General features: G+C 39.7%; 1 protein-coding gene across 1 annotated transcript in view; it reads left to right on the top strand.

Moving 5' to 3' along the window:
- Positions 1–22267, top strand: part of GEMIN8 (gem nuclear organelle associated protein 8) — a 28166-nt gene extending 5899 nt beyond the window's left edge. The window contains exons 4-5 of the mRNA XM_079307485.1: positions 1542–2007; positions 20302–22267. Coding sequence (XP_079163611.1) covers positions 1542–2007; positions 20302–20552 — 717 coding nt within the window. The 3' untranslated portion in view covers positions 20553–22267. The remainder of the gene's footprint in view (positions 1–1541; positions 2008–20301) is intronic.
- Positions 22268–24515: the final 2248 nt, after the last annotated feature.

The raw sequence follows: 24515 nt of genomic DNA, 5'->3' as shown, positions 1-24515 counted from the left end.
GGAATAATGGGCTCAATTTTCCAGAAAGAAGGGCAGCATGAGTGAGGGCAGTATTATTCCAAACCCACTAGTATTTGCTTTATTGTCTGAGAACCAGAAAGTGAAAACAAATGTAAGTAAACTAAACAAACCTCTCTGGATAGTGTTAAATGGAAATTATATTTTAGGCTTGAGTTTTCTGTTTTGCCTTGGGATTTCTTTTCCCTAGAGAATCATTCTTTTAAGGGTACCAAATGGTGCCAGTGCAGATCAAGAAAACAGACTTAAAGTTTTTTGTCCTGAATGTCCTTAAAAAAAAAAAAAAGAAAAGAAACCACCCTAATATAAAGGACTGTAAATGTCACATTCATCTCTGAAAACATTAGCTAGTTTTGCCATAGTTTTGAGTGTTTGCCAGAACATGTCTTAATTAAAATTTCCCTATTTAAAGTAGAGTCATTCTGTTTTACTCCAGATAAAAGATTTTCTATGGAAATTAAGACATGAGGGAAACGGAGAAAATAGTTGCTTTATTTCATTTAACTAAATAATTTAGTTTACTTATTTTAGGCTCTATCTACTTTATGGCTTTTTAAGATCCTCTATTATCCTGCTTTTTGAGAGTAGGATGAGGATGGAGATGAAATAGCTTGTATGAAGGAAGCTTAAGGCTACAGGGCCTGTGGGGCTTTGTAGTTGCTAGTGAAATCTGAACAGCATGAAACTTTTTTAAAGAAAATTATGATTAGCTGTAAGACAGGAGAAGGTGTGTTACACTATGTTTCTTTCTATAGGACTGTTTTTCTCTGTACTTTATCAGTGGTGCTTTATTGCTTCTTTTCTTGTTTTGGCTGATGATGGACACAAAAGGGAGATTTACTGGCAGCTTGCATTTAGCTAAATACAGTCTTGTTTTTAATTCTGGCCATGGTGGATATATGAACTTGTCTGAATTGCTCTTTGACCTTTTCTGAAAAACTTTGGCAGGCAGATGGAGGAAATACATTACTGGAAGAAATATGTTACTGGATAAAATGAATGCACTTCTTCTAATGCAGAGGAATTTTAATCTCTTGTGTTTTGTGTCTTTGGATTTAGAAATCAGGTATAGGTTGTAATATCTACCCCTTGGAATGGTTCAGTTCTTACAACTCGTATGAGTGTCTAAGGAATTGTGGAATATATCCAAACGGCATATTTCCTAAAAAGAACTGATTCCCATTGTAGTAGCATGAACACTTGGAAAATACCTTCTGGACACTACAGCTTCTCTGTTTCTAGTTCTTCAATAGTTGTGTTGATGCCAAAACAGTCTCTTGGAGGAATAATGAGGTGTGGTACAAGTGCACTGTGCTCATACATGTTGTTTTTCAAATCTCCGTGTTCTATCATAGCTAAAGGATGACAGAAGATTAAAAGGCAGCGTTGTGCTTGCATTTAGTTGCTCCCCTCAATTATTCTTTGTTTCTCTCTCTCTTTATACCTTCTTTTTGTGGGGAGCATTAGTGCTGTGGTGTGTGGCTGATGTTTCTGTGTTCTCTCCCCGTGTGTTTTGGCTGCAGGGGGACGCTGAGCCGTGGTACTCTCAGCAGGTGTACGCGAGGTACTGGAGGCACTATGGCTTAGCCATGCGCTGGATGCGCCGGCACCAGAAAGCCTACAGGAAAGCCATGGAGTGCTGCTACCACCTGCCACGGCATCCATGGCATCCTGCTGCAGCCTCTCCCAGCAGCCACTGCTCACATCGGGGTGGGAACCATCTCCCACATACCCAAAACTATTCTTCCAGCTATAGACCAGATGCCAGAGTTCCTTATCAAGGGGGAGCTCAGCAGTACACAGGTGCCTACCAGGAGAGGGAGGATGCTGATGAGGACTCCGAAATGGAAGAGGATGCTGAAAGGGACTCTGAAATGGAAGAAGACTCCGAGTCTGAAGGGGAGATAGAATATGACTTGAGTAACATGGAGATCACAGAGGAGCTTCGCCAGTTTTTTGCAGAGACAGAGAGGCACCGAGAAGAGCTGCGTAAGTCCGTGTTTGTTCTGTGTCTTGTGGTATTAGCACTTGAGTGTTGGATTCAACATTTGCAGATTTTGGAAGAATTCACAGAAATAGGCATTGCAAGTGAGAAAGCCAACTGACTGAAACAGGCAGAACTGATAGGTGCACTTAAGTACCACTTATTAGAAATAAGGTTCAGAACATGTTTGAAAGTTTTTGGTGAGAGAGAGGAAATGATGACTGTAAAGAGGAGAATAACATTTTTGTCCAGAAGACAATATTAATTTTCAGTGCTGAGGGAAAAAAACCTCCAGAATTTTTGTGGTTAAATCTAGTTAATGTGCTGTATATCTGAGGGGGGAGCCCACAGGAAATGCTTGACTCCATCACTGAATCAGGGAGTAAGCCTCTGTGTATTTTATAACACAGAGCAGCCATTTTGTTTCTTATCCTTTGGCTAACCTGACATTAAAATTTCATTACCCTTTTCTTCTTTTCCTGCATCCTCTTCATTTTGTACTCTACTGCAAGTTTCCCTTTGTTTTGCATCTTGATCTGGACCCAAGTCCTTTGGTAGGGAATGTAAGCCAGTATCTTAAGATTTTTCTCAGGTCTTGATCCTCAGAGGTGTTGGTCATCTTTGTATGAAATCCTTAAAAGAAGGAAAGCATTATGCTGTACTTCATTGATTCTTCATTTATATACAGATGTTGCAGATAAATTTATCTGTTTTAAGAAAGCAGCATGATAAAAATAACTTTTCTCACATGAATCTAGTAGAATATACTCATAATTAATGTTTAATAGAGGTTTATGTGCTTCTCTGAAAGAGAAAATGTTCTAAAAGCATATAATAAAGGCAATGATTGGAAGTGAAAGAAAAAGTGGCTTAAGTTCTTTGATCAGCAGGTATCAGAGGGTGAGCTGAAACAACTCACCTTACCTTCACACTTCTCATCAGTGTGGTGCACAGTTGATCTAGATAGCAGAGGAAGGTAAGTTAAGGAGATCTGTGGTAGTGCCTGACATGAATCCACTTCTCATCGTGCTTTTGCAGAATCAGCTTGGTGTTCTCTTGGAATGTTCATTTGTTGAGGTACGTGGTGTTTGAAGACACTGGGATGTTTCTTGGAATGCAGAAAATTTTCTTTGGATTTATTTTGACTCTTATGATTAGTGGTGTTTAAAGGTATGTGAGTGATTAAAGGTGGTATCCTGGAAACTGGGAAATTAGGGCTTAGAGATGTTCTCTGTTGGAAATATCCTGTATGACCTTGGCATAGCTATTTAGTCTCTTCCTGACCCCTTGCTGGCTGCTCTTGCTAAAAATATTATTTGATTCTTAAGGTGAGCAGGTGAATTGGGAAGAGGTTTGAGACTCAGAATGCAGATTTCATTTTTGTTCCTTCCACCACAGCAGTACTTGGAGCCTTTTGGAATGTTTTGGTATTTGCTGTGCTCTGTGTAGTAACCTTCAGTGGCACTATTGCAGATTTTCATGCAAATTCAAGCAATCTCTGGTCTTTCACTAATGTGCATGCCTCAGTTTCTTTACTAGTGTCCCTGATAAAGTAAGGATAGTACTAAATAAGCATCTATAATTCCTCAAAGCATGAAAAAGCAAACAAGTACTTGACTTAAATGAAATTTAAAAGTATCATAAAAATCTAGGGTGAATGGTGCTTTTTAAATGCTAATTTTGTGAGTTATTAAAAACACAGTGTTATTTGTTTGGAAATACTTTTTTTCTTGCATGGTGAGGGAAAAGGAAAATAGAATAAATTTTTAATTCTGTTACAGTTTCTCAAAAAAAGAAATATAAGCAGCAGGAGGAGGGGAAAATCATTATTTCCCTGATGGTGTGGAAGTGACCTGGTATGGACACTGTGTTGAAGGCAGTACTACTCTACTGTAAGGGGTAGTTGAATTAATTTTCCTGATTGCTGTTTATGAACAAAGTTAAGTTTAGAGATTCATTAAGCTGTGATCCATAATGATGCTATATCATGTTATATCTTTCATCCTTTGACAATTGTCATTCCGTATTGATGCTTGAGAAGATTGAGAGAATTCATCTGCAAAAGAAACCCTCAGTTACTTGAGTATTTTCTCTTCAATGCCTTTTCGTTTTAATCCCAAACTGCATGTCCTGAGCATGCCTACCTTAGGAGCAGATTTATAGAGAAACTTGGGTAGCATAAACCTCAGTAATGCCTGAAATTTACACCTCCATGTCTGAAAGAGACATTTTAAGGGTGAGGCGAGAATTTTACATAGCACTTAATGCAAATGAGATTGTTTGGGTGTGCCCCAGTGGAATACCAATAGGGATCTTGACCATCAGTTAAAGTGAAAGCCAGTCGTTAGGGAACATTGAGGGGAAGACTGTGTCTCATGTTTTCTTTCTCTGGCATCAGTAAGGGGTTCCGGGTGGAATTCACAGCTTCTGACCCCTGCACCTGGATATTCACTTGGCAGAAGACACACAGCTTGCTCTTCTTTTAAAAGCAGAGTTTGCAAGAGTTGGATACTCACCTACAGGCAGCTTAGTGAAGTGTGAGTCACAGGGGAACAGAGCAGCAATGGGCACATAGGATGGGGAATTTGGCACTTAAGGAAGTGGATACCAATCTTTGTGAAGTAGGAAGTATAGTTTGATGTTTTTCTACTGTCCAAAATTAGGAAATACTACACAGCATTAATGCATCTATTTTGGACACATGCAGTGAGTCTTGATTTTTCGTGTGGGATACAGCTGGTTCCCACACCTGATCCACAGATGTCTCATCAGAATGTAGAAGGATAATCCAATGGATTAAAAGGAATCATAGCTGTTGTCAAACTCTTCACTAGGAGTGCCTGATATTGAGCTTGATGGAGGTAAAAGATTACAGACATCAGAGGATAAGATCTTGCAAACTTTTAACTGTGAAAGACTTAAATAGGCCTGAGATGTAGGTGGGAATGAGATGACTCAATCTTGGAGGTCTTTTCCAACCTTAATGATTCTGTGGCTCTGTGAAAGGCAGTTGATCCTAGATGGTGACATACAAACCTTAATGCTAACTGCAAAGAGAAAAGCTTCGATGATAAGAAAGATGTTGTGTCGGACTAGCCAAAGAAGAAAAGATGTATTTCATTTCTTGGTAGCTGCTACAAACTTGAAAAACAAGCAGATTTGTAACAATATAGGATTTTTGCTTTGTTTTCTCAGTGGGCATTTGCAGTGATAGGCTGACTTTGAAACTGGCAAACTTGCTGAGTGGTTTAACACCTCTGCAGTGATACAGTTCACAACCAACCTCTTTTAAAACAATATATTTTTTTGTGTTGGAAGTCACTTCAATTTCTTACTAGTTTTTATATTTGTATCGTGTCTTGTAGTCATTTACATATTCCTGGAATGCCCAGAAATAATTATGAGCAAAGTTTTGCTGAGGCTGTGTGAACTCAGACATACTAATAAACTACAAACTTATCTCATATTTTAGATAAATGGTGCATTTGGTTAAAACCCTTAGAGACAGTTTTAATTTCTCTTCATTTGTTTCTTCATATGCAATCTTAATTATATAGTGATTCTCTCTTTTAGAGAGTTTTCTTGTCAGGCTAGCCTGTCATTCTGGTTCTCCATGTAGCTGGTGATCCAAGTATACTATGCATCTTGGGAATGTTTATGGTTGCATTTAACTTTTCCCTCTGGCAGTTGAAAAGTATAAAGTTGTTTTCCTGAGTTTCCATACCTGTCAGACCAAGGTATGGTAGCAGATTCTCCAGGCATCCAAGATGTAAAGGACAGAATGTAGTAAATTGCCTTTTTACATTGGCAGGAATTAAAAGAGCAAAAACCAAGAAAGGAAGAGCCACAATCCTAACAGTTCTGTAAATTGTCTAATTGCACATATTTATTACACTTTTAAATTTAGCCTTTGAAACATGTAGTTTGTCCTTATACAATTTTTCTTTGTTTCCTTTTGCTTATAAGAGGAAATCACTGCTATAATTTAGCAAGTGCAACATTGCAAGTACTTTGAGAACCATTCTGTTGTAGTTTACAGGACACAGACAGGATCTTTTATTTAAAAACAAAGAAAAGCAAGGGAAAGTACCATCATGTCAGTTCATTACCGAAGGATAATAGTCTGTCATTTGTTAATGCTCTGACTAGTTTTTTCCATCAAAGCCTCTGTTTGTATTGCCCACACATAGCCTCCAGCTTTTCCCAAAAATAATGTCTCAGATTTTTATATGCTGGATGGAAAATATTTTTTTAGAAATGAACGGAAATGGTGAATGAAGATGTTTGTTTCAAGACTGCAATCTGTAGGCTTTTCCCCTCAGGTTTCTTTTTCTCTGAAAGATGATAGTTGCCACTGCCTCCTCTGTGAAGAGGAAGTAATGGAATTTTCCGTGTTTTGTAACTAGTTTGAATCGTACCAGATCCAGATTTGGCTTTGTTTAAGATCTGCATGCCTCTTGGAAAATAGAGTTTGATTCAGGGTTTTTGCCACCATGGTTTCCTTCTTTCCTTCATTTTTGGTAAATGATTTTCCCTGTTTTTTATCTGCCTTTTTCTTTATAAGACTGCAGCTCTAATTCTTGGAACTACATACTGCTGGTCTCCATCGTTTCTTTTTGTTTATCTTTCTCTGCCCTAAACTGTCCAAGCAGAGTGGATTGTGGACTTCCCTGCCTTTTAATAGCTCTGGTTGACAAACTTTTTGAGAAACCAAAAAGCCTTGTTTGGCATGAACTTCAGCCACAGTCTGTAGAAACTGAGTTGCTGAAGTTTCTGAAAAATGCCTGTGAAATAAGAGTACTCTCTGCAATATGTGTGGGTGCTTGAGAGATGCTTTTGAAACAAGTTCTTTCATGAATTGAAGAAGAAATCTGAAAGTTACTTCTTTTGTACCACATTGCTGATCCTGATGATTGAACATTTTGTTGTGTAGCAGCAGACTCTTCTCAAGTGCACACACTGTGTCCAGGGCTGTGTTATTCAGTACCAGAAGGTAACAATTGAGAAAAGCCTTCCTTTCTAGAGAAACAAGGGAAAGTGGCACAATTTTCACTGCTTTAGTATTGAAAACTAATCTCTTCTTGCAAAATTAGAGAGTCTGGAGAGTGAGAATTTGGCACAGTTTTACATCTGTTTCATGGCAGACAAGGTTATCTGTATACAAAGTGTATCAAGAAAATGTCCTTGGATCCTATGCTAGAGACAGAATTTGAGCTTAGGAGAATGTATGTATTTGCTCTGTGAACCTATGACTTGCTGCTGAAGGAAGTAGTGGAAGAGAGATACTGCTGAGGGAACTGAGCTGTGTGCTCTGGAGCATTGTGGAGGAGTTAGTACATGTACCTGGAAATTATATATAAGTCTTTCTTATTTGTATGTGCCTCAGGCTGAGCCTGTTTGACAGTGTTGGCAGCCCCTGAAAGTACACAAGAGCAAGGCCAGGCTTCTTGTTTTCTCCTAAGGGATGCCACAGGCTTCAGCTCCTGGGTGGCATCTGGGGATTCTGTGGACTGGGCTCCCATGGGTGCAGCCTGGACAGTTGGGTGGAGCCAGGACCTGGAATGCCAGTTCCCTATCTGCCAGTGGCTGTACTGGTCTTAGTTTTTTCTGAGCATGATGGGGAGTGCTGGTGTTGGAGTTACAGCAGTTTGTAGCTGGGAGTGTGGGAAGAAGAGCTCATGTGATTCATTGTGACTGTAGTGTAGATGTTGATTTAAGAGGAATGCCAAGATGTTGAACACCTCTACTTCCTCTTACATTTGATGAAAATGAAGAATGCTGTTTTAATATGAACATATGTATTAACTTCAGAAACCTGTGTTTGAAGTTTTCATCCTTTTTTTTTGTCTGCCTCGTATTCCTCTTATTGTAGTGAGACAGAACATGCACTAGGGGGCTTGTTGAGAACTTCAGTTTATTCTTCTTTCTAAGGGATTTTGAGGACCTCAGCAGGAAGAAGGCAAAAGCCTCAAGTGCTAGAATAATAAACAATATGATATAAGTGTTCTTTATGAACCTTTTGCTTAACAGTTAACTTAGATGTCATCCCTGTGACAAAAATGCATCTTGTTGACAACACCCTTGCTGAACAAATACAGAATTTGAGCTATTCTTTCTCTCAGGAAGCCTTTATCCCTAAGTTATTCATGACTCAGTAAGAGAAGTCTGGTAATCTTGTATTGTTGCTGCCCTGGTAAATCAGTAATGCAGTAAAATTCCTTCTGACTGGACTTGTCTTGAGGATACAGGAATAAAAACTGGAGAGACAGGTCATTGCTCCTCTCAGCTGCTCTGTCCCTCATCCTTTGAGATCCACTTGATACCTGTTTCTTGGTTGTTGTGGGTTGCAGAGGGATCCAATGGAAACTAGTCAGTAGCTTGCCCTGATGGATCAGTCACTGGAACTTCCTCTTCACAAAGAAAATACATGTGGTAATTCAGTTTTAGATCACACAGGGTGTCAGTGTTTGATTTGTGTCCATGAGGTTTCCAAGGATTGAAGGTATTGCTGTGACATACTTGGTCTCTGCAGAGTTTTGGTGAAGAGCCAACAGGTGGACCCCAGGACTGAGGCCATGTGTGGAACAAGGAATCCTTCCCCAGTCTTTCTGTAAAAGCAAAAATTCCTTTCAGAATGCTGTTATGGAAGATTTCTTCATATGGGAACAGTTTGATGTGGGAAGATGCAAACACTACTTACACTCAGAACTGGTACTGGTAATTTTTTGAAGGCAGGTTTGCCTGCTTGACTATTCCATTAGCATCTGCAGCTGCTCTGAGTGGCTCCTCTAGTCTCCTCTTCATTCTTTGTCCTTGCAGGGAAGGCTGTGAAAGCAGCTGCAGCTGCTGAGGAAAAGAGCAGGTGAGACCATGCTGACAGGCACAGCTCTAGGCAAAAGTGGCATAAAAGCATCTCTGTGCTAATCACTCAGCTTGGGCAGTCTGTTTCACAGTTTATGCACTTTACCCTAAAATTCCTCAATTACTGTTTCCATCTGGGTACACATGCAGCCTTTCTGGATCTCTAAATGATCTTACTTTAAGGAGAGCTGTGTCTCAGTTCTCTGCTGATAAATCTGAATTAATCTGCCTTGAGTGTGATACTTTCAACCTTGAAAGTGAACAGTGACGTGGGCTATGAAACAAGTGTTTTCTAGCATACCTATTTTGGTATCTACTGGGGGAGCTTTTGTTGTAGAAAAAACAAGTTCCAGGGCATTCAGCACCAGAGTGAGTAATAGTGAAAAGCAAATGCAAAGAGCAAGGTGGAAATGGATTTTATGATAATGTCTTCTTTCTACACTCATGACATACAAAATCTGCTCAGAAGCTGCAACAGAGCATGGCAGCAAAATACCTGAAGTGTTACATATTTTAGGGGTCTCTGTCATAGTGCAAATCCCCTCTACAGACAGATTTGCTTGGAGACATGTAATTTACCCTGGCTAATTTTAATGGGGTGTTGTTAATGCCAGGACTTCCAGAGGCACCATTTGCTTTTCAGCATCTCTCACTGTGCTTCAGTTTTATCAGAAGCATCCAGATGGAATTCACATCCTTTTGTCATTAGGGAAGTGTGGGTGCTGGCGTGGCAGAAACTGACAGTTCAGAGACTTCCATCTGCCTGGGTCTTTTCAAAATTCATTTCCTTGGATGCTAAGAATCAAGTGAGAGAGGCATCAGAGGTTGTTAGGCCACCCATCTCAGACTTGGGTGGCCTGTACAGACTTCAGTCCCAGCCTTGGGTGTGCCGCTTAGACTAGATCCGCAAAAGCTTTCAAAGGAGGTGGAATTCAGAAACAAATATTCCAAGTAATAATCTTTGTCTTCCACATATGCCTTCCAGGAAGAAAAAAGCTAGTGATACCCAAAGGATGATGCATTTTAGACCCCAAAGGAGCATTGTCCTTCTTGTCTTTTCCAGTGACAAGGTTGAGCACCTATTGTCACTGTGTGATGTCATCCCCTGGGAAGCTCATTCTAAGGAATCTAGGACACCTCCTGCTGTAGGAATTTGTTTCTATTTTCTGTTTATTTAGACCTTTAGTACAGGGATGATTGCACTTCCCTGTTGCTCAGAGAAATACAGAAGGTTGATACGGCAACATACTGAGAAACACTTGTGCTGTAACCCTCTGAAGTACCCAGTACAGAGCAATCCAGTTGTTCATCAATGTTACAATTATTACAATTGTTGCTGGCCTCCAAAGTACCAAAAGCTGTTTATGTGATTCTCAGAATTTCCCACAATATTTTCAAGGACATAGCTCTGAATTTTTCAGATCACTGCTCTGGTACACCAAAATTGTGGAGGTAAAGTGAAAAAAAAAGGAGGCTAAATATTAAATGGATATTTTTACTGAAATAAATAACATGGGTGTTACACCATTGAGTGTTATTGTTCACATTTAGCTGGATAAGATTCTCCTGGGTTTAATTTCATTTGTAGTTGCTGAAGTGATTGTTGCTCTAAAAGTCAGCTCTGCATTCACTGAAATTGTAGAAACTTTGCCAAGGAATGTAGGTCTCCAAAGAGCGTGCTGGGCCTCAACTTTTCTGTGGGTCAAATGCTGAAACTGATGCTGCTGTTCTCACTTTGTACAAGCCTTGCAGAATACCTTGATTCTAGAAGGTCTGCAATTTCTGATGTAGTTGCTGAACAGAGCATTGGCAGAATCACTTTAAAATTCATCAGTTGTCATTGCCTTGGGATTTTTGGCCACTGGTAAATGTAGAAGTGTCCAGACTGTGAAGATTGCGTCATGTGCAACATGCTGGTGGAGGAGGTGTTGAGGTGGTAGATTGCAGAGCAGCTGGCTGGCTTTGGAGGAGAGCAGGAAGAAGCATCTGCACTTTTCTGATCTCTGCATTGCTCTCTATGTGATACTGGTGACATGTAGGGATTTGTATTCTCTGCTTTTACATCCTTCCCTTGGCATTAGTTACTGACCTTAGTCATAAGCAGGCTGTCAGGCTAGATGGGCTTTGAGTCTGGTGGCTCTCCAGTCTCTCCAGTGTAAAGTCTTCATCAAGCCATTTAAATACTTCATGTATGAATTATCCTGTTGAAGTGACAGAGTGGAGACAGGGAGCTCCCAAGCGCTAAGAAGTACAACTTAACTTTCTGACAAGTGGGATGCCAGCTGTCTCTCTTAAAAGAGAGTGCTCTCTTTTTTCTCTCAGGTTTGTACTCCAGCACCAAATCCTGGAACTACTTCTGAAGTCAAACATTCACATTTTGTGGAAGATATAGTAGATGCACATCTGCAGGTTTCTTCTGGCATATCCCCAGGTTTTGTTGTGTGTTTTTAATATTGGGCATAGCAGTTACCCTCATGGGTTTAAGTATGTTTCATTTAATTTACTGAAGTGCTGAAATGAGTGATGAGAAATTTCTTAGAAGGTCAGAGGTAAACTTAAACTTCCAAAATTATTCCTCAGCCCTTCCTTCCAAAACTTGTGATACATTTCACCAATTCCTTTAGTTTGACCCTTTTGCCAGATATCTCTTTCTAAATGCTTGGTCAGGCAGCACATGTAGTTTACTAGCAGCATGGAAAATGTGTATTTACTTGCTGAAATTAATTTTCTCTGGATTGGGCCTTGTTATTTAATTCTGCATGTCTATGATAATACTGAATTTTGGACCTGCCAGTTAACTGAAAGGTCAGTTCATAGCCTGACTATACTTCCTCCCAGAAAACCAGCAACATGGTGGCAGGTTGCTCTCTAAAAAAATGTTTTTCAAGTGTATTTGATAAAGTAGCTTTCTCATATCAAGCAGTAAACCAGACTTGAAATTAGCACTGTATTGTGTCTGGAGTCAAGAAAGAAATGTCAGTGTGAAATTCAAATGGGTGAGTTTGATCTAGAAGACTGTTCAGAACACAGGCTACGTCCTTTCTTTTTTTTGTGAAAGCACCAGAGCTCTCTAACAGCTCAGTGCATCGTGAAACATGTTCTTCCAAGTGCAATTTAATTTCTATTCAGGGCACACATAAAAAAATTATTGTGAAACTCATGTTTCTTTAGTGTTCTGGTTTGTTTTTAAAGTAGCACTTTTAAATTTTAACATTTCCTTGTTCAGTCTCCTCAGACTGTACCATAAATGTATGTGAAGGCATAGTTATATATAGATTTAAGTAATCCTTCTGTTTACTCTGGCAGCATTGTCTTTGTCTGGTGTCAGCATTGTTGCCATCAGTGACAGATTGGAGTTGTTTTGGGGGATGGGAATGCAGAGTCAGCTGGTCTGTATTTAATCTTACTGAAGTAGACTTGATCCTTACTAGAGGCAGCTGCCAGTGCCTGATCCTGTTCTAATTTCTTAGCAGTGGTCGGTCAGCAGCTTCCTATCAGTTTAATTCTGTCAGATGGCAGCAGCATACAGACACCTTGGTGCCTCTGGTGTGCTACAGACCCCTGATTGCACAGGGCTCACCTCTGTGTTTTCTAGCCTTCATCAACAAATCCCTGATTATGAATTGCATTTAGAGCAATCAAATTTCTAGAGCAAGCTCAAGTTCCACCGACTAGCTGATTGTTTCATGTTCAGGTTTAATTGTTTCAGTGCATTTTCTGCTTGGGCTAAAATACTCCTTTTTAGGGATTTCATTGTGGAAGGTAATAGAAGAAAATAAAAGAAAGGTGATTTGATGTTTAGCTGGGCAGTAACCAGTGTAGCCTGGTGCTAAGGTAAACATGGACATGAAGGCTTATATTGTTTCAGTGTAGGATCCCTGGCAATTTGCTTTGGAGACCACACAACAATCCTTGTTTTTTAATGTTATTTCTAAAATAGAAATAGGCTTCTTTATTCTCCAGTTAGCTGTATAACTTTCTGCCAGTTGCTTAACCCAAATAACAAAATAATGCCAGATAATTAATTCTTTAAAGTGTTTAATTCATTTTACAGTGAGACATGTGATTAATTAACTTGAGAGTGGCATATACCATTAAGTGCCAAACCCTGAAAGTGGAACACTTTAATTCTAATCTTACTTCTTGGTTTCTGTTCATTTTTATTTCAAAGGTAGTTTTTTTCCACTTGCTGTCTTGGTAAGTAGTTCTTTGCCCTGTTTCTATAGAGCTGTCCTCTTCAAACTGTGCAGAAAAATTGGATTACAGTGAAAGAGAAGTTATTGGAGTACATCAGATATGCAAAATCTGTTTGCTGTCTGTTTAGACAGCCTGCTGCAGCTGTGTCTGAGGGAGTGCACTCTCTTACCTGAGATTATTTCCTGCTCTGAGCAATAGGTTTCAGTTGGGCTGTGCTTCAGTAAACACATCTTTGTGCCAAAGCCAGGCCAAGCAATTCTTCTTCCCAGGCATTTGCTCCTGCTCTGGTGTTTTCCAGGGCACTGAACTGTACTAGACCGAAATATAATGTGTTGAGATTTTATTTGTTTGGGGGGATTGTTTTTTTGTAGGATTCCTAGTGTTGCCCCTGAGACAATTGTAGCATCATCCATGATGATGAGGGAGCTGGAGCACGCAGCTAAGGGAGAAGTAGAGCAGAAATTGCATAAGCTGGTTTTGTAGCTGAGGAAAGAAAAATGTCCATGGAATCATGGTTTCAGACTGCCACAAGCTTGCCAAGGAATCACATCTGCTCTTACTTCAAAGCCTGTAAGGGAACGTTCTTCTTTTTCTTGGGAATATTGCATTGCTTGTAGATATATGTGGTGAAAATAGTCCATTTCTTTTAACTCATTCTCTCCTCAACTAGCAGATGGAAACTTTGTCAGATATTTGGGATTTCAATATCCTCAGGTTCTTTGGTATTTCTCTTTCATAATTGTCATGACTGGTGACTGAAAGCTTAATGTTGCAGGCAATTACTCCCACCAAAAGTAATTTTTATTCCATGTTAGTGTTTTCAGTCAACTAGAGCATTTTGATTTTTCTGTATAGATGAGACTACTTGCATAGTAAGATAGTGCCTAGCTGTCCTTGAAGATCAGACTTCTGTTAAAAATGGGAAGGGGAAGGTTACGTGATGTCATGGGGAATCCTGTCATCACAGCTTCTGAAGCACAAAGTTTTATATTTAAGAATAGGTTTTAAAATAAGTCTATTTTTCCCCAAGCCAGTTTATAGCTAGAATGAGGCTGTATAAAATCATCATTATGCTATAAAATCATAATTCTCTTACAGTAGGCTTCCACAGTTTCAGTAAGTTACTTTGTGTTCCATAGTAACCTTCCAGCAAGCAAGAGCACACAAGAATATTTTATCTTTACAGATGTGGGGGTAAGTCACAATTGTTTGTATCTTGTAGACTCCCACTGATAGAAACTTGTTCTGCAAAGCTTTGCACTGATAAAGAGTAGTACTTGAGATTCCAGCCCTGTGGAAATCCAGAGCTCTGCAGAAATAAAACTCCTTGAATATCCTGTGTACAAATCCTGATTTTAATCCCTGTTTTGGTGGAATTCCTTGAGGCAAAGATTTTGATTTTCCACATGTTATGCCCAGTTTATTCAAGTAGGAGCACAATAAAATGGTCTGATTCTATCACCTCAAAAAAAAAAAAACCAAAACTTATGTAGGTTTATGGTGAAGGTATTTAGCTTTTCTAGGAAGATGAAGATGCTGGCATTTTGCATGGAGAAGCCTGTGTGGGCAGAACTTAGCACAGCAGATAGGCTCGTGGGAAGTGGCATTCAAAGAGAGAACTAGGAGTTTTTAATCAGTGGAAATGAGTAGTGGTTCTAACTGTTAGTGTGGGCTGCTCAAGATTAGCTCAGGTAGCATTTAAGATGAAAAAGCTCTCCAAGTACACATGCAGCAGTAACAGAAAAAAATTCATCATTTGAAATAAGCAGACAAATATGTGAACACATAGGTCAGTCTGAAATCATGGAAAATTAAAAACACATCAAGGCTGGAAAAAGTGCAATATTTCCTTGAAAAATAATGTGCTAAGTAAGCAAGCAACTGGAAGTCATTAATGCCATTTAACACTTGGGAGGAGCAAGCCCTTGGTCTCTTACCATACCTACCATTGTGTGGGGCAGCACATGGCAGGCTGCTGAGTGTGGGCACCTACAGACCTGTGGGGAAGAATGTCTGTATAAATGTTGTCAGATGGCATAGGATCACTGCTGCAGTGAGCTGAGGGTTGGATGTATAAATACTGAGAGCTAAAAATGGCATAAGAAAGCACACGATGCTGGGTATGAATCTTTCATTAAACATCTGACATAGATAATTACCCTCCCTACTTCAATGTCCTTTTAATGTTGCAAAGTCTCTCCATGGAGACTTCTTTCTAAATAAGGGAATTTATTTGGGTTTTGGTTTTGAAGTTGTTTATTTTCCTTGGTTTGTTTTGTTGGGTTGGTTTTTTTTCTTTTTAATAAGAAGAGGATAAATTCTTGACAGGAATTATTTTATTATTGCTACTTAAGCTTCTCAAAGAATATCACAAAGAAATAAATGCAAAGTGGATCAAACTTAGAAAAAGTGTGTGACATTTTCCCTTTTACAAAGTAAGAGAAACAAGGCATCTGAGTTTCTAAGGACCTATGGGGAAAATAGCTATAAGCTTATAGCTTATAGTCATAGTCTTGCTGAAAGTAAGAAAGATGTCATTTGTGTGCATATGAAGGCACAAATGCAGTGAATGGCTAATACACTACCTGCTGTCTTCTGCTTTTGCCAGTCCCTGAGCATGGAGGTATTTGTCTGTATTTTATTTGTTCACTTTTCTTTTCAGCTAGTACACAACAGATAAAAAAATCATCCATAAAAAGTGGGAAAAGTGGTGAAGGGAGAAAAAGTAATCCACAATTTTCTTTCATAAGACCTAGAATTACTAATGATGGCCCAGAAATGTAGCATGAGTTAGGTAAATGTGCTGGTTTTGGCTGGGGTAGAGTTTATTTCCTTCACAGTGATTGATATGGGGCAGTGTTTTGAACCTGGACTCAACACAGGGTTGAATATATAGAAATGTTTTTGTTATTGCTGAGCAGAGTTTACATAGAGCCAAGGCCTTTTCTGCCTTGCCTGCTGCCACACTGGTGAGGACTTTGGGCATGCATGGGAGACTGGGAGGAGACACAGCTGGGACAGGTGACCCCAGCTGACCAAAGGGATATTCCAGACCATCTGACATCATGCTCAGTACATAAAGCAGGGGGAAGAAGAAGGAAGGGGGGGCATTTGGAGTGATGACATGTGTCTTCCCAAGTCACTGTTATATGTCCTGGACCTGCCTACCTCATGAAAAAAACCCCAGTAGAAAACCAGAGGGGAGCTGCCAGCAGTGCTGCCTCAGCTCTCCACCTGCAAGAATGAAAGGCAAAGAGCAAGAGCCATGGGCAAGAGAGAACTCTGCCTGCATAACCCCAACTTTAAAAGGCCTGGCACCTGCTGACCCAGAGTTCCATTTCTGGATCCAGCATCTTAAAGAGACACTTCCCACTTTGGGCACAGATAGATACAGAATACAGTAACCTTTTGGGTTACCTAGGACACTGGGTGCATGACAGAACGGGACTTTTTTACTTCATGGTTAAAGAATTCTATTTACTGTTTTGGAAAAAGATCCCCCAACTGGTTTTGGCCAGGTAACAATGACTTCCCAGCAGAGCTGGACTTGGTAGGAATAAGTTAATTTTGAGAAGAGCTTCAAGTTAGAGAAGGAGCATTTTTGAAAAGAAATGCAACTGACCAACTGGGAAAATGTCATCAATGCTTTTCCTTTGTGCAGGAACCCACCACCACTGCAGCTGCCTGCTTGCCTTGTGAACATTTACAAAATACTGTTCCTTGGAAAAGCTTGTGAGCAGTTTAAGCTGCATGCTGTAAAAGAAAGCATGTTTATTTTAGTTTGTGTGAAGTGGAAGGAGAAACTACTTAGGATTGTGTAAAAATTACTTGTTTTACATTTTTAACTCAACAGCCCAATGACTTGTGAATTTGGAATGTGCAACTGATCTGAGAGTGAGCTGGGGGCTTCATTGCTGCAAGCTGAGAATTAGTGTCTTGATAAACCATGCTATCTGCTTCATGGATGAGTATGTGTTGCTTGCTTCAGAGAAATTCTGCTTGTCTCCATAGGCTTGGGGTTATAGGCAGTTTATCATTTTGTTTGTATTTCCATTGTCAGATTCTAGTTGTCAGCCTTTTGATGAAGAGGTAGTTGCACATTTAGCTCAAGTTGTACTGCTTTGTATTGTTTTTAAAGTAAACTCTGAGGTAATGGATAGAATCCGGACTGCTGGAAATTACAGTGCTTCTGCTTTCCAGCCCTTGCCCCACCAAATAAAGTTTAGGGAGCACCTCAACAGGACAATCCTTTCACTGTTATCTATTCCTTATGTGTGTTTTTGGCTGGAAATACTGCTTTTTGAAAAGCAGTAGTTCACATGCCCATTTGGTTTCATGATTTCTTTCCTTGACAGTGTGTAAAAGCAAATTATGCTGCCTGCTCTGAGGGTGGTAGAAACACTGGAACAAGTTGCTCAGAGAAGCTGTGGATGTCACATCCTTGGCAGTGTTCAAGGCCAGGCTGGATGGGGCTCTGAGCAACTTGGTCTAGTGGACACTGTCCCTTCCTGTGGCAGGGAGGTTGGAATAAGATGATCTTTAAAAGGTCCCTTCTAGTCCAAGCCATTTAATGATCCTGTCTGTGACTGTGGAGATTGTTACAGTAGTGTCTCTGCACAGATAACTGATTTGAAACTGCAATGTATTGCACACAGCTGCAGTGGTATTACCAGCAGCAGCTGTCACATTCTGTGCTCAGATTCAGCCTTTGGTGCAAAAAGCTGTGGGTCCCTATAACACATTTCTGTCCTGAGCCTCTGCCTGGATTCTAAAGCTGATTTATGTGTCTAAAACTCTGTAATACAATCACTCTGAGATTTTTTTTAACCAGTAGCTATGGAATAGCAGAAGTCAAGTTAGAAAGTTAAGGGCAGTATATCTGATTAGTGTAAAGTAAAACACTCCAGACATACATCAGGTAATTCTGAGAATGGAAATTTAATTGCTATGGCAATTTTGATTGTTACAATTAGGATCTACAGATTTATTGACTACTCTGTGTTGAGAAATGGAGATTGATGCACACTAGACTGTAATCCACTCATCTACCATGAAGCTTTTGCTAGAGATCCATTTAATTTCCAAACAGAAGAATTAATTATCTATCTCCAGAGAAATATTTTTTTCTTAAGGATCAACGTGTGCAGTGAGCTATCAGACAGGATTTTATAGCAAACAAGCAAGGAAGCAGCTGTCTCTAGCATGCATGGAACTAAAGACTAAAAAATGGAACTTGGAACTAACGAATAAAAAATTTCCATGGACAATACAGAAGTACGAGGAATAATCTAGTGTCCCAAGAGAATTAATAAATATGGGTTAAATTCATTGCCTTGCCAGTATTGCTATGTTATCTACAGTGGGAGACATGGGTTTGCCAGCACAGTCCTGTTTGTTTTTTTCTGTCTAAAACTATTCAGTATAATTTGCATCAAGTTTGTGTTTAAAAGTGTGTTATGGAATTGTGGGCAGCGTGGTGTCCCCAGTAGGTTGGTTTCAGTGGGGTGCAAGGTATAGCCTGGGTGCTATACCTTGTCTCAAAGTGCTGAGCCCTCTGTAGGCAAAGTTAGTTTCTTTAATTCAGACCTTCTGGTTAGAATGGCCCGACACCAAATAAATCTGACTCTTCCAAAAACACATATGGACTCTAATGTATATTTCCTTGTGAATTCTGGCAGTGCAGCCTAATTCAGGGGTGTGCCCTTAAAGCAGAATCACAGAAATGGCTTTCTGGAATAGACAGCCAATAACTCCTCAAAGCCTTTTGACAACCAACACAAAACTGTGAATGGTGTTTCAAATGACAGGACAAAAGCTTTCTGTTTCTGTCAGACAAACATCCCAGAATTGAAGTTTCTGATCATATCGTTTAAAATATCTGTTTTCTGGGAATGCCGTACAGGGGATAATTCCTTCAGGAAGGCTGACAGTCTGTTGGCTGCTCGGTACAGTACTTTCCAGTGTAAAAATAAACTGCAGATGTTTGACACAGAAATGTCAGGATATTTAACTTTGGGTTAGGGTGTGCAGATGTCATGTGCGTTGTCGAAGTTGAATCTCTCCCTTAGGGTTAAAAAGGGAAAAGGTACATGGCATCAAACGCATGTCCTGTGTGTGACCAATGCATCCTGACCTGTGGACAGTTGGTTCTTTTTGATGTTTAAAAAACCCTGACTGCTGTCATTAGTACTGAACTGTGCCTGTTACACGGTTTTGAGGATGGTCGTTTGTTATTGAGAAGTTCAGCTGCCCGGTGATTTTCTCCCTCTTGTCAAAATGTCCCCATAAGAGGGGAGTTTTGTGTAGCACTTTGATGTTTTAACTGCACTCAGCGTTGTTTCTTCAGAGCAGTACCCGGAAAGTGGAAGTAAATTTGGACATGCACAATCAAGTTCTTGCTTCCAGTCAGGCTTACCACAGAGCATTTTTGTTGACAGATTGGTTCAGATGTTTCACCTCTTTAATTGTTTTAAATCCTCTTTAAAAGACCTGATGCGTGCATTTATGTTGGTGCTGTTTTGTTTGTTTTCAAAGCAATAAGTAAGTCTGCCAGCTTTGAACTTTGCAAGTCTTGAGAAATGGCTGAGCTTGGACAGTTTATCTAGACACGATGCTTACAGCTGTGTTCCATTGAATGCACTTAATGGCAGACATGACAAACCTATTTGTTCATTTTCACGGGGTAGTAACTGGTTACATTTGCTCTTGGTATCATTCAGCTAAAGTTACATTGTCCTGTGCATTGTTGCCTTTTTCAGCGGCAAATCAGTATTTTAGAAACAACTCCCCTTTTTGTTTGGATTTTTTTGCTATGGGGAGTGGGTTGGAATGATTTGGTTGGGTTTCTGTTTTCTTGGGAGCGGCAGGGGTGTTGTGTGTTGTGTTTTGTGTTTTTGTTGTTTTGCTGTTTGAGCTTTTTCAGGGTATGTGTATTTTGGGGAGAAATGGAGCAATGTTGATTTTTGCATAGTAGTACTAATACTGAGGTTTCCTACAGCTTTAGGATTCAGTTCCAGGATCTTCTTCATTTCTCCCCATTCATTCTAGCCTGATTTCATCATGATATTTAGTAGGAGTTTCTCTTTATGCAAAAATGAGTGCAGCTGCACTCTAGAACATGTGGATGTTTTTTTCCTTCTAGACACAGCAAAAATATGAATATATAATATTTTTAAAGGTAAAATAAAACATGATAGGTTGATAGCCCAGTAATTTACATCTCTTATGGTTTATTTGTCTAGGGAGGCAGCAGCAGCTGGAGGCTGAGGACCCATATGTGGAGGCTGATCAAGACCTGCACAGGAGGGTGGAGCGTTCTGTGGAGCCGCCTGCGGAAAGACCTGGGGAGAGGCGCATGGCAGAAATGAAGAGACTGTATGGTGCTGAAGCTGCCAAAATCCAGGCAATGGAGGCTGCCATGCAGCTAATCTTTGATAGGAACTGTGACAAAAAGCAGCCCAAATACTGGCCCATTATTCCCCTTAAGCTGTGAGTACCTGGGCTGTGCTCTGACATGGCACAGTGCTGCAGGGTCAGGTGCCTTAGGTTGGGCTGCTGAAAGAACAAACTGCAAATTTTGGTTTTGGGCTTTGGGGGACAGTCTGGCAAGGACAGCATGTATTTCTTTGGCCTTTTTCTCTTTTACAGTGTCTGTTAGTGATGTTCACATACAGTTGTCAACTAGTAATAGGATGGACAGAACCTGTCAACATCAAACCTGTCTAAAATTCACTCATCTGATACCCAATTGCCATGACCATGCTTGCAGAAAACCCAACGTCCATACCCAGTGAACTGGGAAAACGTAAAACAACGCAAAGAAGAAAAATACTTTAGGAATTGTCTGCTCTTCTTGATTAGGAATTTGAGTGATCCCATTTTCTAGTCTCATTTAACATAGTAGTATTAGGATCTTGTTTCACACAACATAGCTTGAAGTGTTATGTCTGCTAATCTTGGGGTTTTTTTGAGAACCAGGAGCCCACTGGCAAAGATACAACTTATCAAATTACCATAGCCCAGACACTGGAATTCTTTTTCAAAGGTTTATAATAAAGCAGGAAGTTTTTCTTCCAGACTGATACTTGTCTGGCAGGAGTTTGACTCTAAAGCACATATATATAGACTCTAAAACATTATATAGGAAAATCTTTTAATGAAGGGGTGGGAGGATTAGGCAGAAGCCTGATGTGGTCCTGTCTGTTAGAGATCTGTTTAGCAGAAGAGAAACTTAACAGGACACAGCACCATTGGAGCCAGTGCCTACAGTAATTTTTGCCATTCTAGTAATAAGTAGCAAAGGGCTTGAAGGCTTGAAGCTTTAAAGAAGGCTTATTAGAGTGATAGACTATATCTGACCAGTATTTAAGGAGGTGTGGAAGCCAGGTAGCCCTGTGGGCATAATCTGTTCTAGGTGCAGCTTTCTGATGGCCAAGTGGATGGGACATGCACAAAATTTAAACATAAGCAAGTAGATGTGTCCTTGTCTATCTGCAGAGATGTGCCTCTGTGTGTGCTCCTCCATCTGTACTAGCTGTTTGGTTCTGCTTCTGTCACTCTTCACTTTGGCCCAGTTGTGCTTGCCCCACACCAGATGGAGTGAGGCACACTGGTGGTTTGTGTAAGAGAGGCTGAACTGGCCCTTCAAAACCAGCAACTGCTTAGAAAATGGTACCTTGAGCACTTTAAAGGATTCTCTGTAAAGCTCTGCTGATAAATATCATTGTGTACTGAAGGGCAGTAGTCTGTATTCAAACATTTCCATGCCAGGGCAAAGGGAGGTCTGCTGGTTTATTAGTGACATACTCATCTGCCTTCCTGGCAACAGAGGAAGCTTGCAATTAAAATTTTAGTTTCAATTCATGCTGACTGAGTGTCCAGAGTTTCTGTGTAGTATGTGTTTGGAGTATCTTTGCTTTCAGTAGTAGTTACTGTTTTTTCAAAGCAGCACTTCCATGTCAGTCCCACATCTTTCACTTTAGATGTTACCAGAAGAAGTTAAATTGAAAACTGAAATTAAAAAACCTCCAGTTTCCAAAACTTATTTCTCTTGTGATTAATCTGAAAAACTTCAATGAGACAGGAGAGAGAAAAGGTTTATTAACAGTTCTGCATTTGTCTTCACTCTTGTATTTGGCGGATTTTGTCAAGAATTCAGTGTTTTATTTGGATTTCCTTTCATTGACCAAATAAATTTTCTTCTTAACACTTTGTAATTTACTTTTTTTTTTACGTATATAAAGAATCTCCCATACTTAGAACACTTCAGTTCTGAAATGGTAAATCCTTCTTTTAGCTGCTGTATTGTTTAAGGAAGATTGAACTTAGAGCAGGAGTGGTTTTAACATATGGAGAAGCACGAGGAGTGTTGACAGGACTTTCACAGCAATGTCAGGCAATACCATACATGTATGGTGTGGTGCAAAATGAATGGGAGGGTTGCTGTATCCACTGGGGGAAAACCCTGTCACAGATTAACATACATAAATTCCTCTGTTCTTATTTGAAATGTTTCCAGTGTGGTGATTGTGTTTTCCCTGTGCAGTGCTGTTTAGGGAAAAAAAAAAAAATAAAAGGAAGAATGGGTAGGGTAGTACTGGGCTTACTTTTCAACACAAGTTCCAGTTCTTGTTGTGGTTGATTCTTCATCCAACTGGTTCTGCTAGCAGAAGCAGAAATTCTGATCTCAAAAAGTATTTGTAGAGACCTCATGTAAGACAAACATTGAATTCCTTTCCTAAATTCACATAAAATGTCAAGTAAATTTATAAGAAGAAATGTATATAAAGGAAATTACCTTGCCTTTGGTTCTTTTAAGTATATTTAAGAGGATTTAATATACTTAATATACTATGAGGTTAGAAGGAAAGAGAACTGGATGAATTGTTCCCCAGGAACTATGTGCTGACTCCTGAAAGGGGGGAATACCCTACTGAAGACTTAAAAGTTTGCTGCCAAATAATCTCATTTCAGGGGATGGGCCAGCAAAATGGGACATCTGGCCAACTACTGCCAGATGTTTCCATTTTGCTGGAAAGTCAGCAGAACTTGAGAATTCTATGCTGCAGTTCTTTTATCTCCTATGTAATTTTACATTTCTGATAGATAACTACCATAAAAGCAGGTGATCATGGTGAAATGCAGCAGCAACTCAAAAATGCCACTTCAATCATCTGTAACATTCACTATTTTTGCACACACCTATGATGCTTCCTCAGTCGTGGGAACATTTTTTCCCCCACAGATACAATGTTCCTTGACTGGTATGGAGTTGTTGTGCTGCAAACTTGATTCTTCCTGCTGCAGAAGGTTGCACCTTTGCTTTCAATTATGCCAGCTGTTGGTATAGTCCTGCCCAAAGGCAGTTCTTCACTTGCTGGTGGTATTGTTTCTCATGAGCTTTTCCCAGCTCCAGCAGAAGAAATTATACCCTGAAGTCACAAGTTGTCATCCGGTCAGTCTTGATTTTAAAAACTGGTTTCCTCATTTGTGACATGTAAATCAGCCTTATTTTCAGGAGAAAAGTTTGTGATTGGTTGAAGATGATTTGAAGATAGGAGAAAAATATAATAGGTCTTTTCTACTAAAAGCATTCTTAAAAGAAATGAGAAAAAAACCCTTTCAGAATTGGTGTGATATAAATGTAACATAGAAAACAAGCAATGATCTCTTTCCTGCAGAAAGAAAAAATTGCTCACTTTTATGCATTGGTGACGTTGTCAAGGGCTCTTGTTCTTTTAGAATTATTTCCCTATACAGCAGCTGACAACTCAGTGTGCCTGTGTTTACAGGCAACCTGAGAAGAGATTCAACCCTTTTGATGAGCATCATTTTCCCAATCAATGTTATGGGTAAGTATTCATCCTTTTTTACCAGGGTCTCATTAATGGCTGGCTGCAGACATCTTACACTTGGAAAAAGCATTAATAAAAAGCAACCTAGATTTCTGTAACAGCCTTTCTGAAGGATAAACATCACTTACATAACACATATGGATTTGGTCACTTGTGTCTTTTTCTTAGTAAAAGTTTCTCATTCATTACATGAAATATGATGTAAATATTGCTGTCTTCATCTCTTGTTGCACTAATAGCAGTCTAGCTCTTGGTGTAGAAATTGAGAAAAGCAAGACACAGATTCAGGTGCTTGGATTTTGAGTTTTAAGTGTGATTTTTGGCATGCTGGGCTGAACATTTTGGCTGAAAAAATTAGAGAGGGGCCAATTGCCCAAAATGTGAAATGCAGTCTGTCAAAAGGAAACATCCCAACTCTGTTTTCCTTCTGGTTTCTTAAAAGTGTAAGGTCCTGGAAAATGTATTATTTGATAAATAATGCATTCATGCTGTGACAAAAATCTTTTCTCATGTTTGTGTGCTAATCAATCAGCTGTCTAACCTGTTGTCTCCTGTGTTTCTGCATGGATAGTCCAAAGGACATAAATTCTTAAGGGTTCTTT

The sequence above is a fragment of the Erithacus rubecula genome, assembly GCF_903797595.1.
Source record: "Erithacus rubecula genome assembly, chromosome: 1".
Taxonomy (NCBI): domain Eukaryota; kingdom Metazoa; phylum Chordata; class Aves; order Passeriformes; family Muscicapidae; genus Erithacus; species Erithacus rubecula.
Note: the sequence above shows the minus strand (reverse complement) of the source record. Positions and strands in the feature narration are given on the sequence as shown.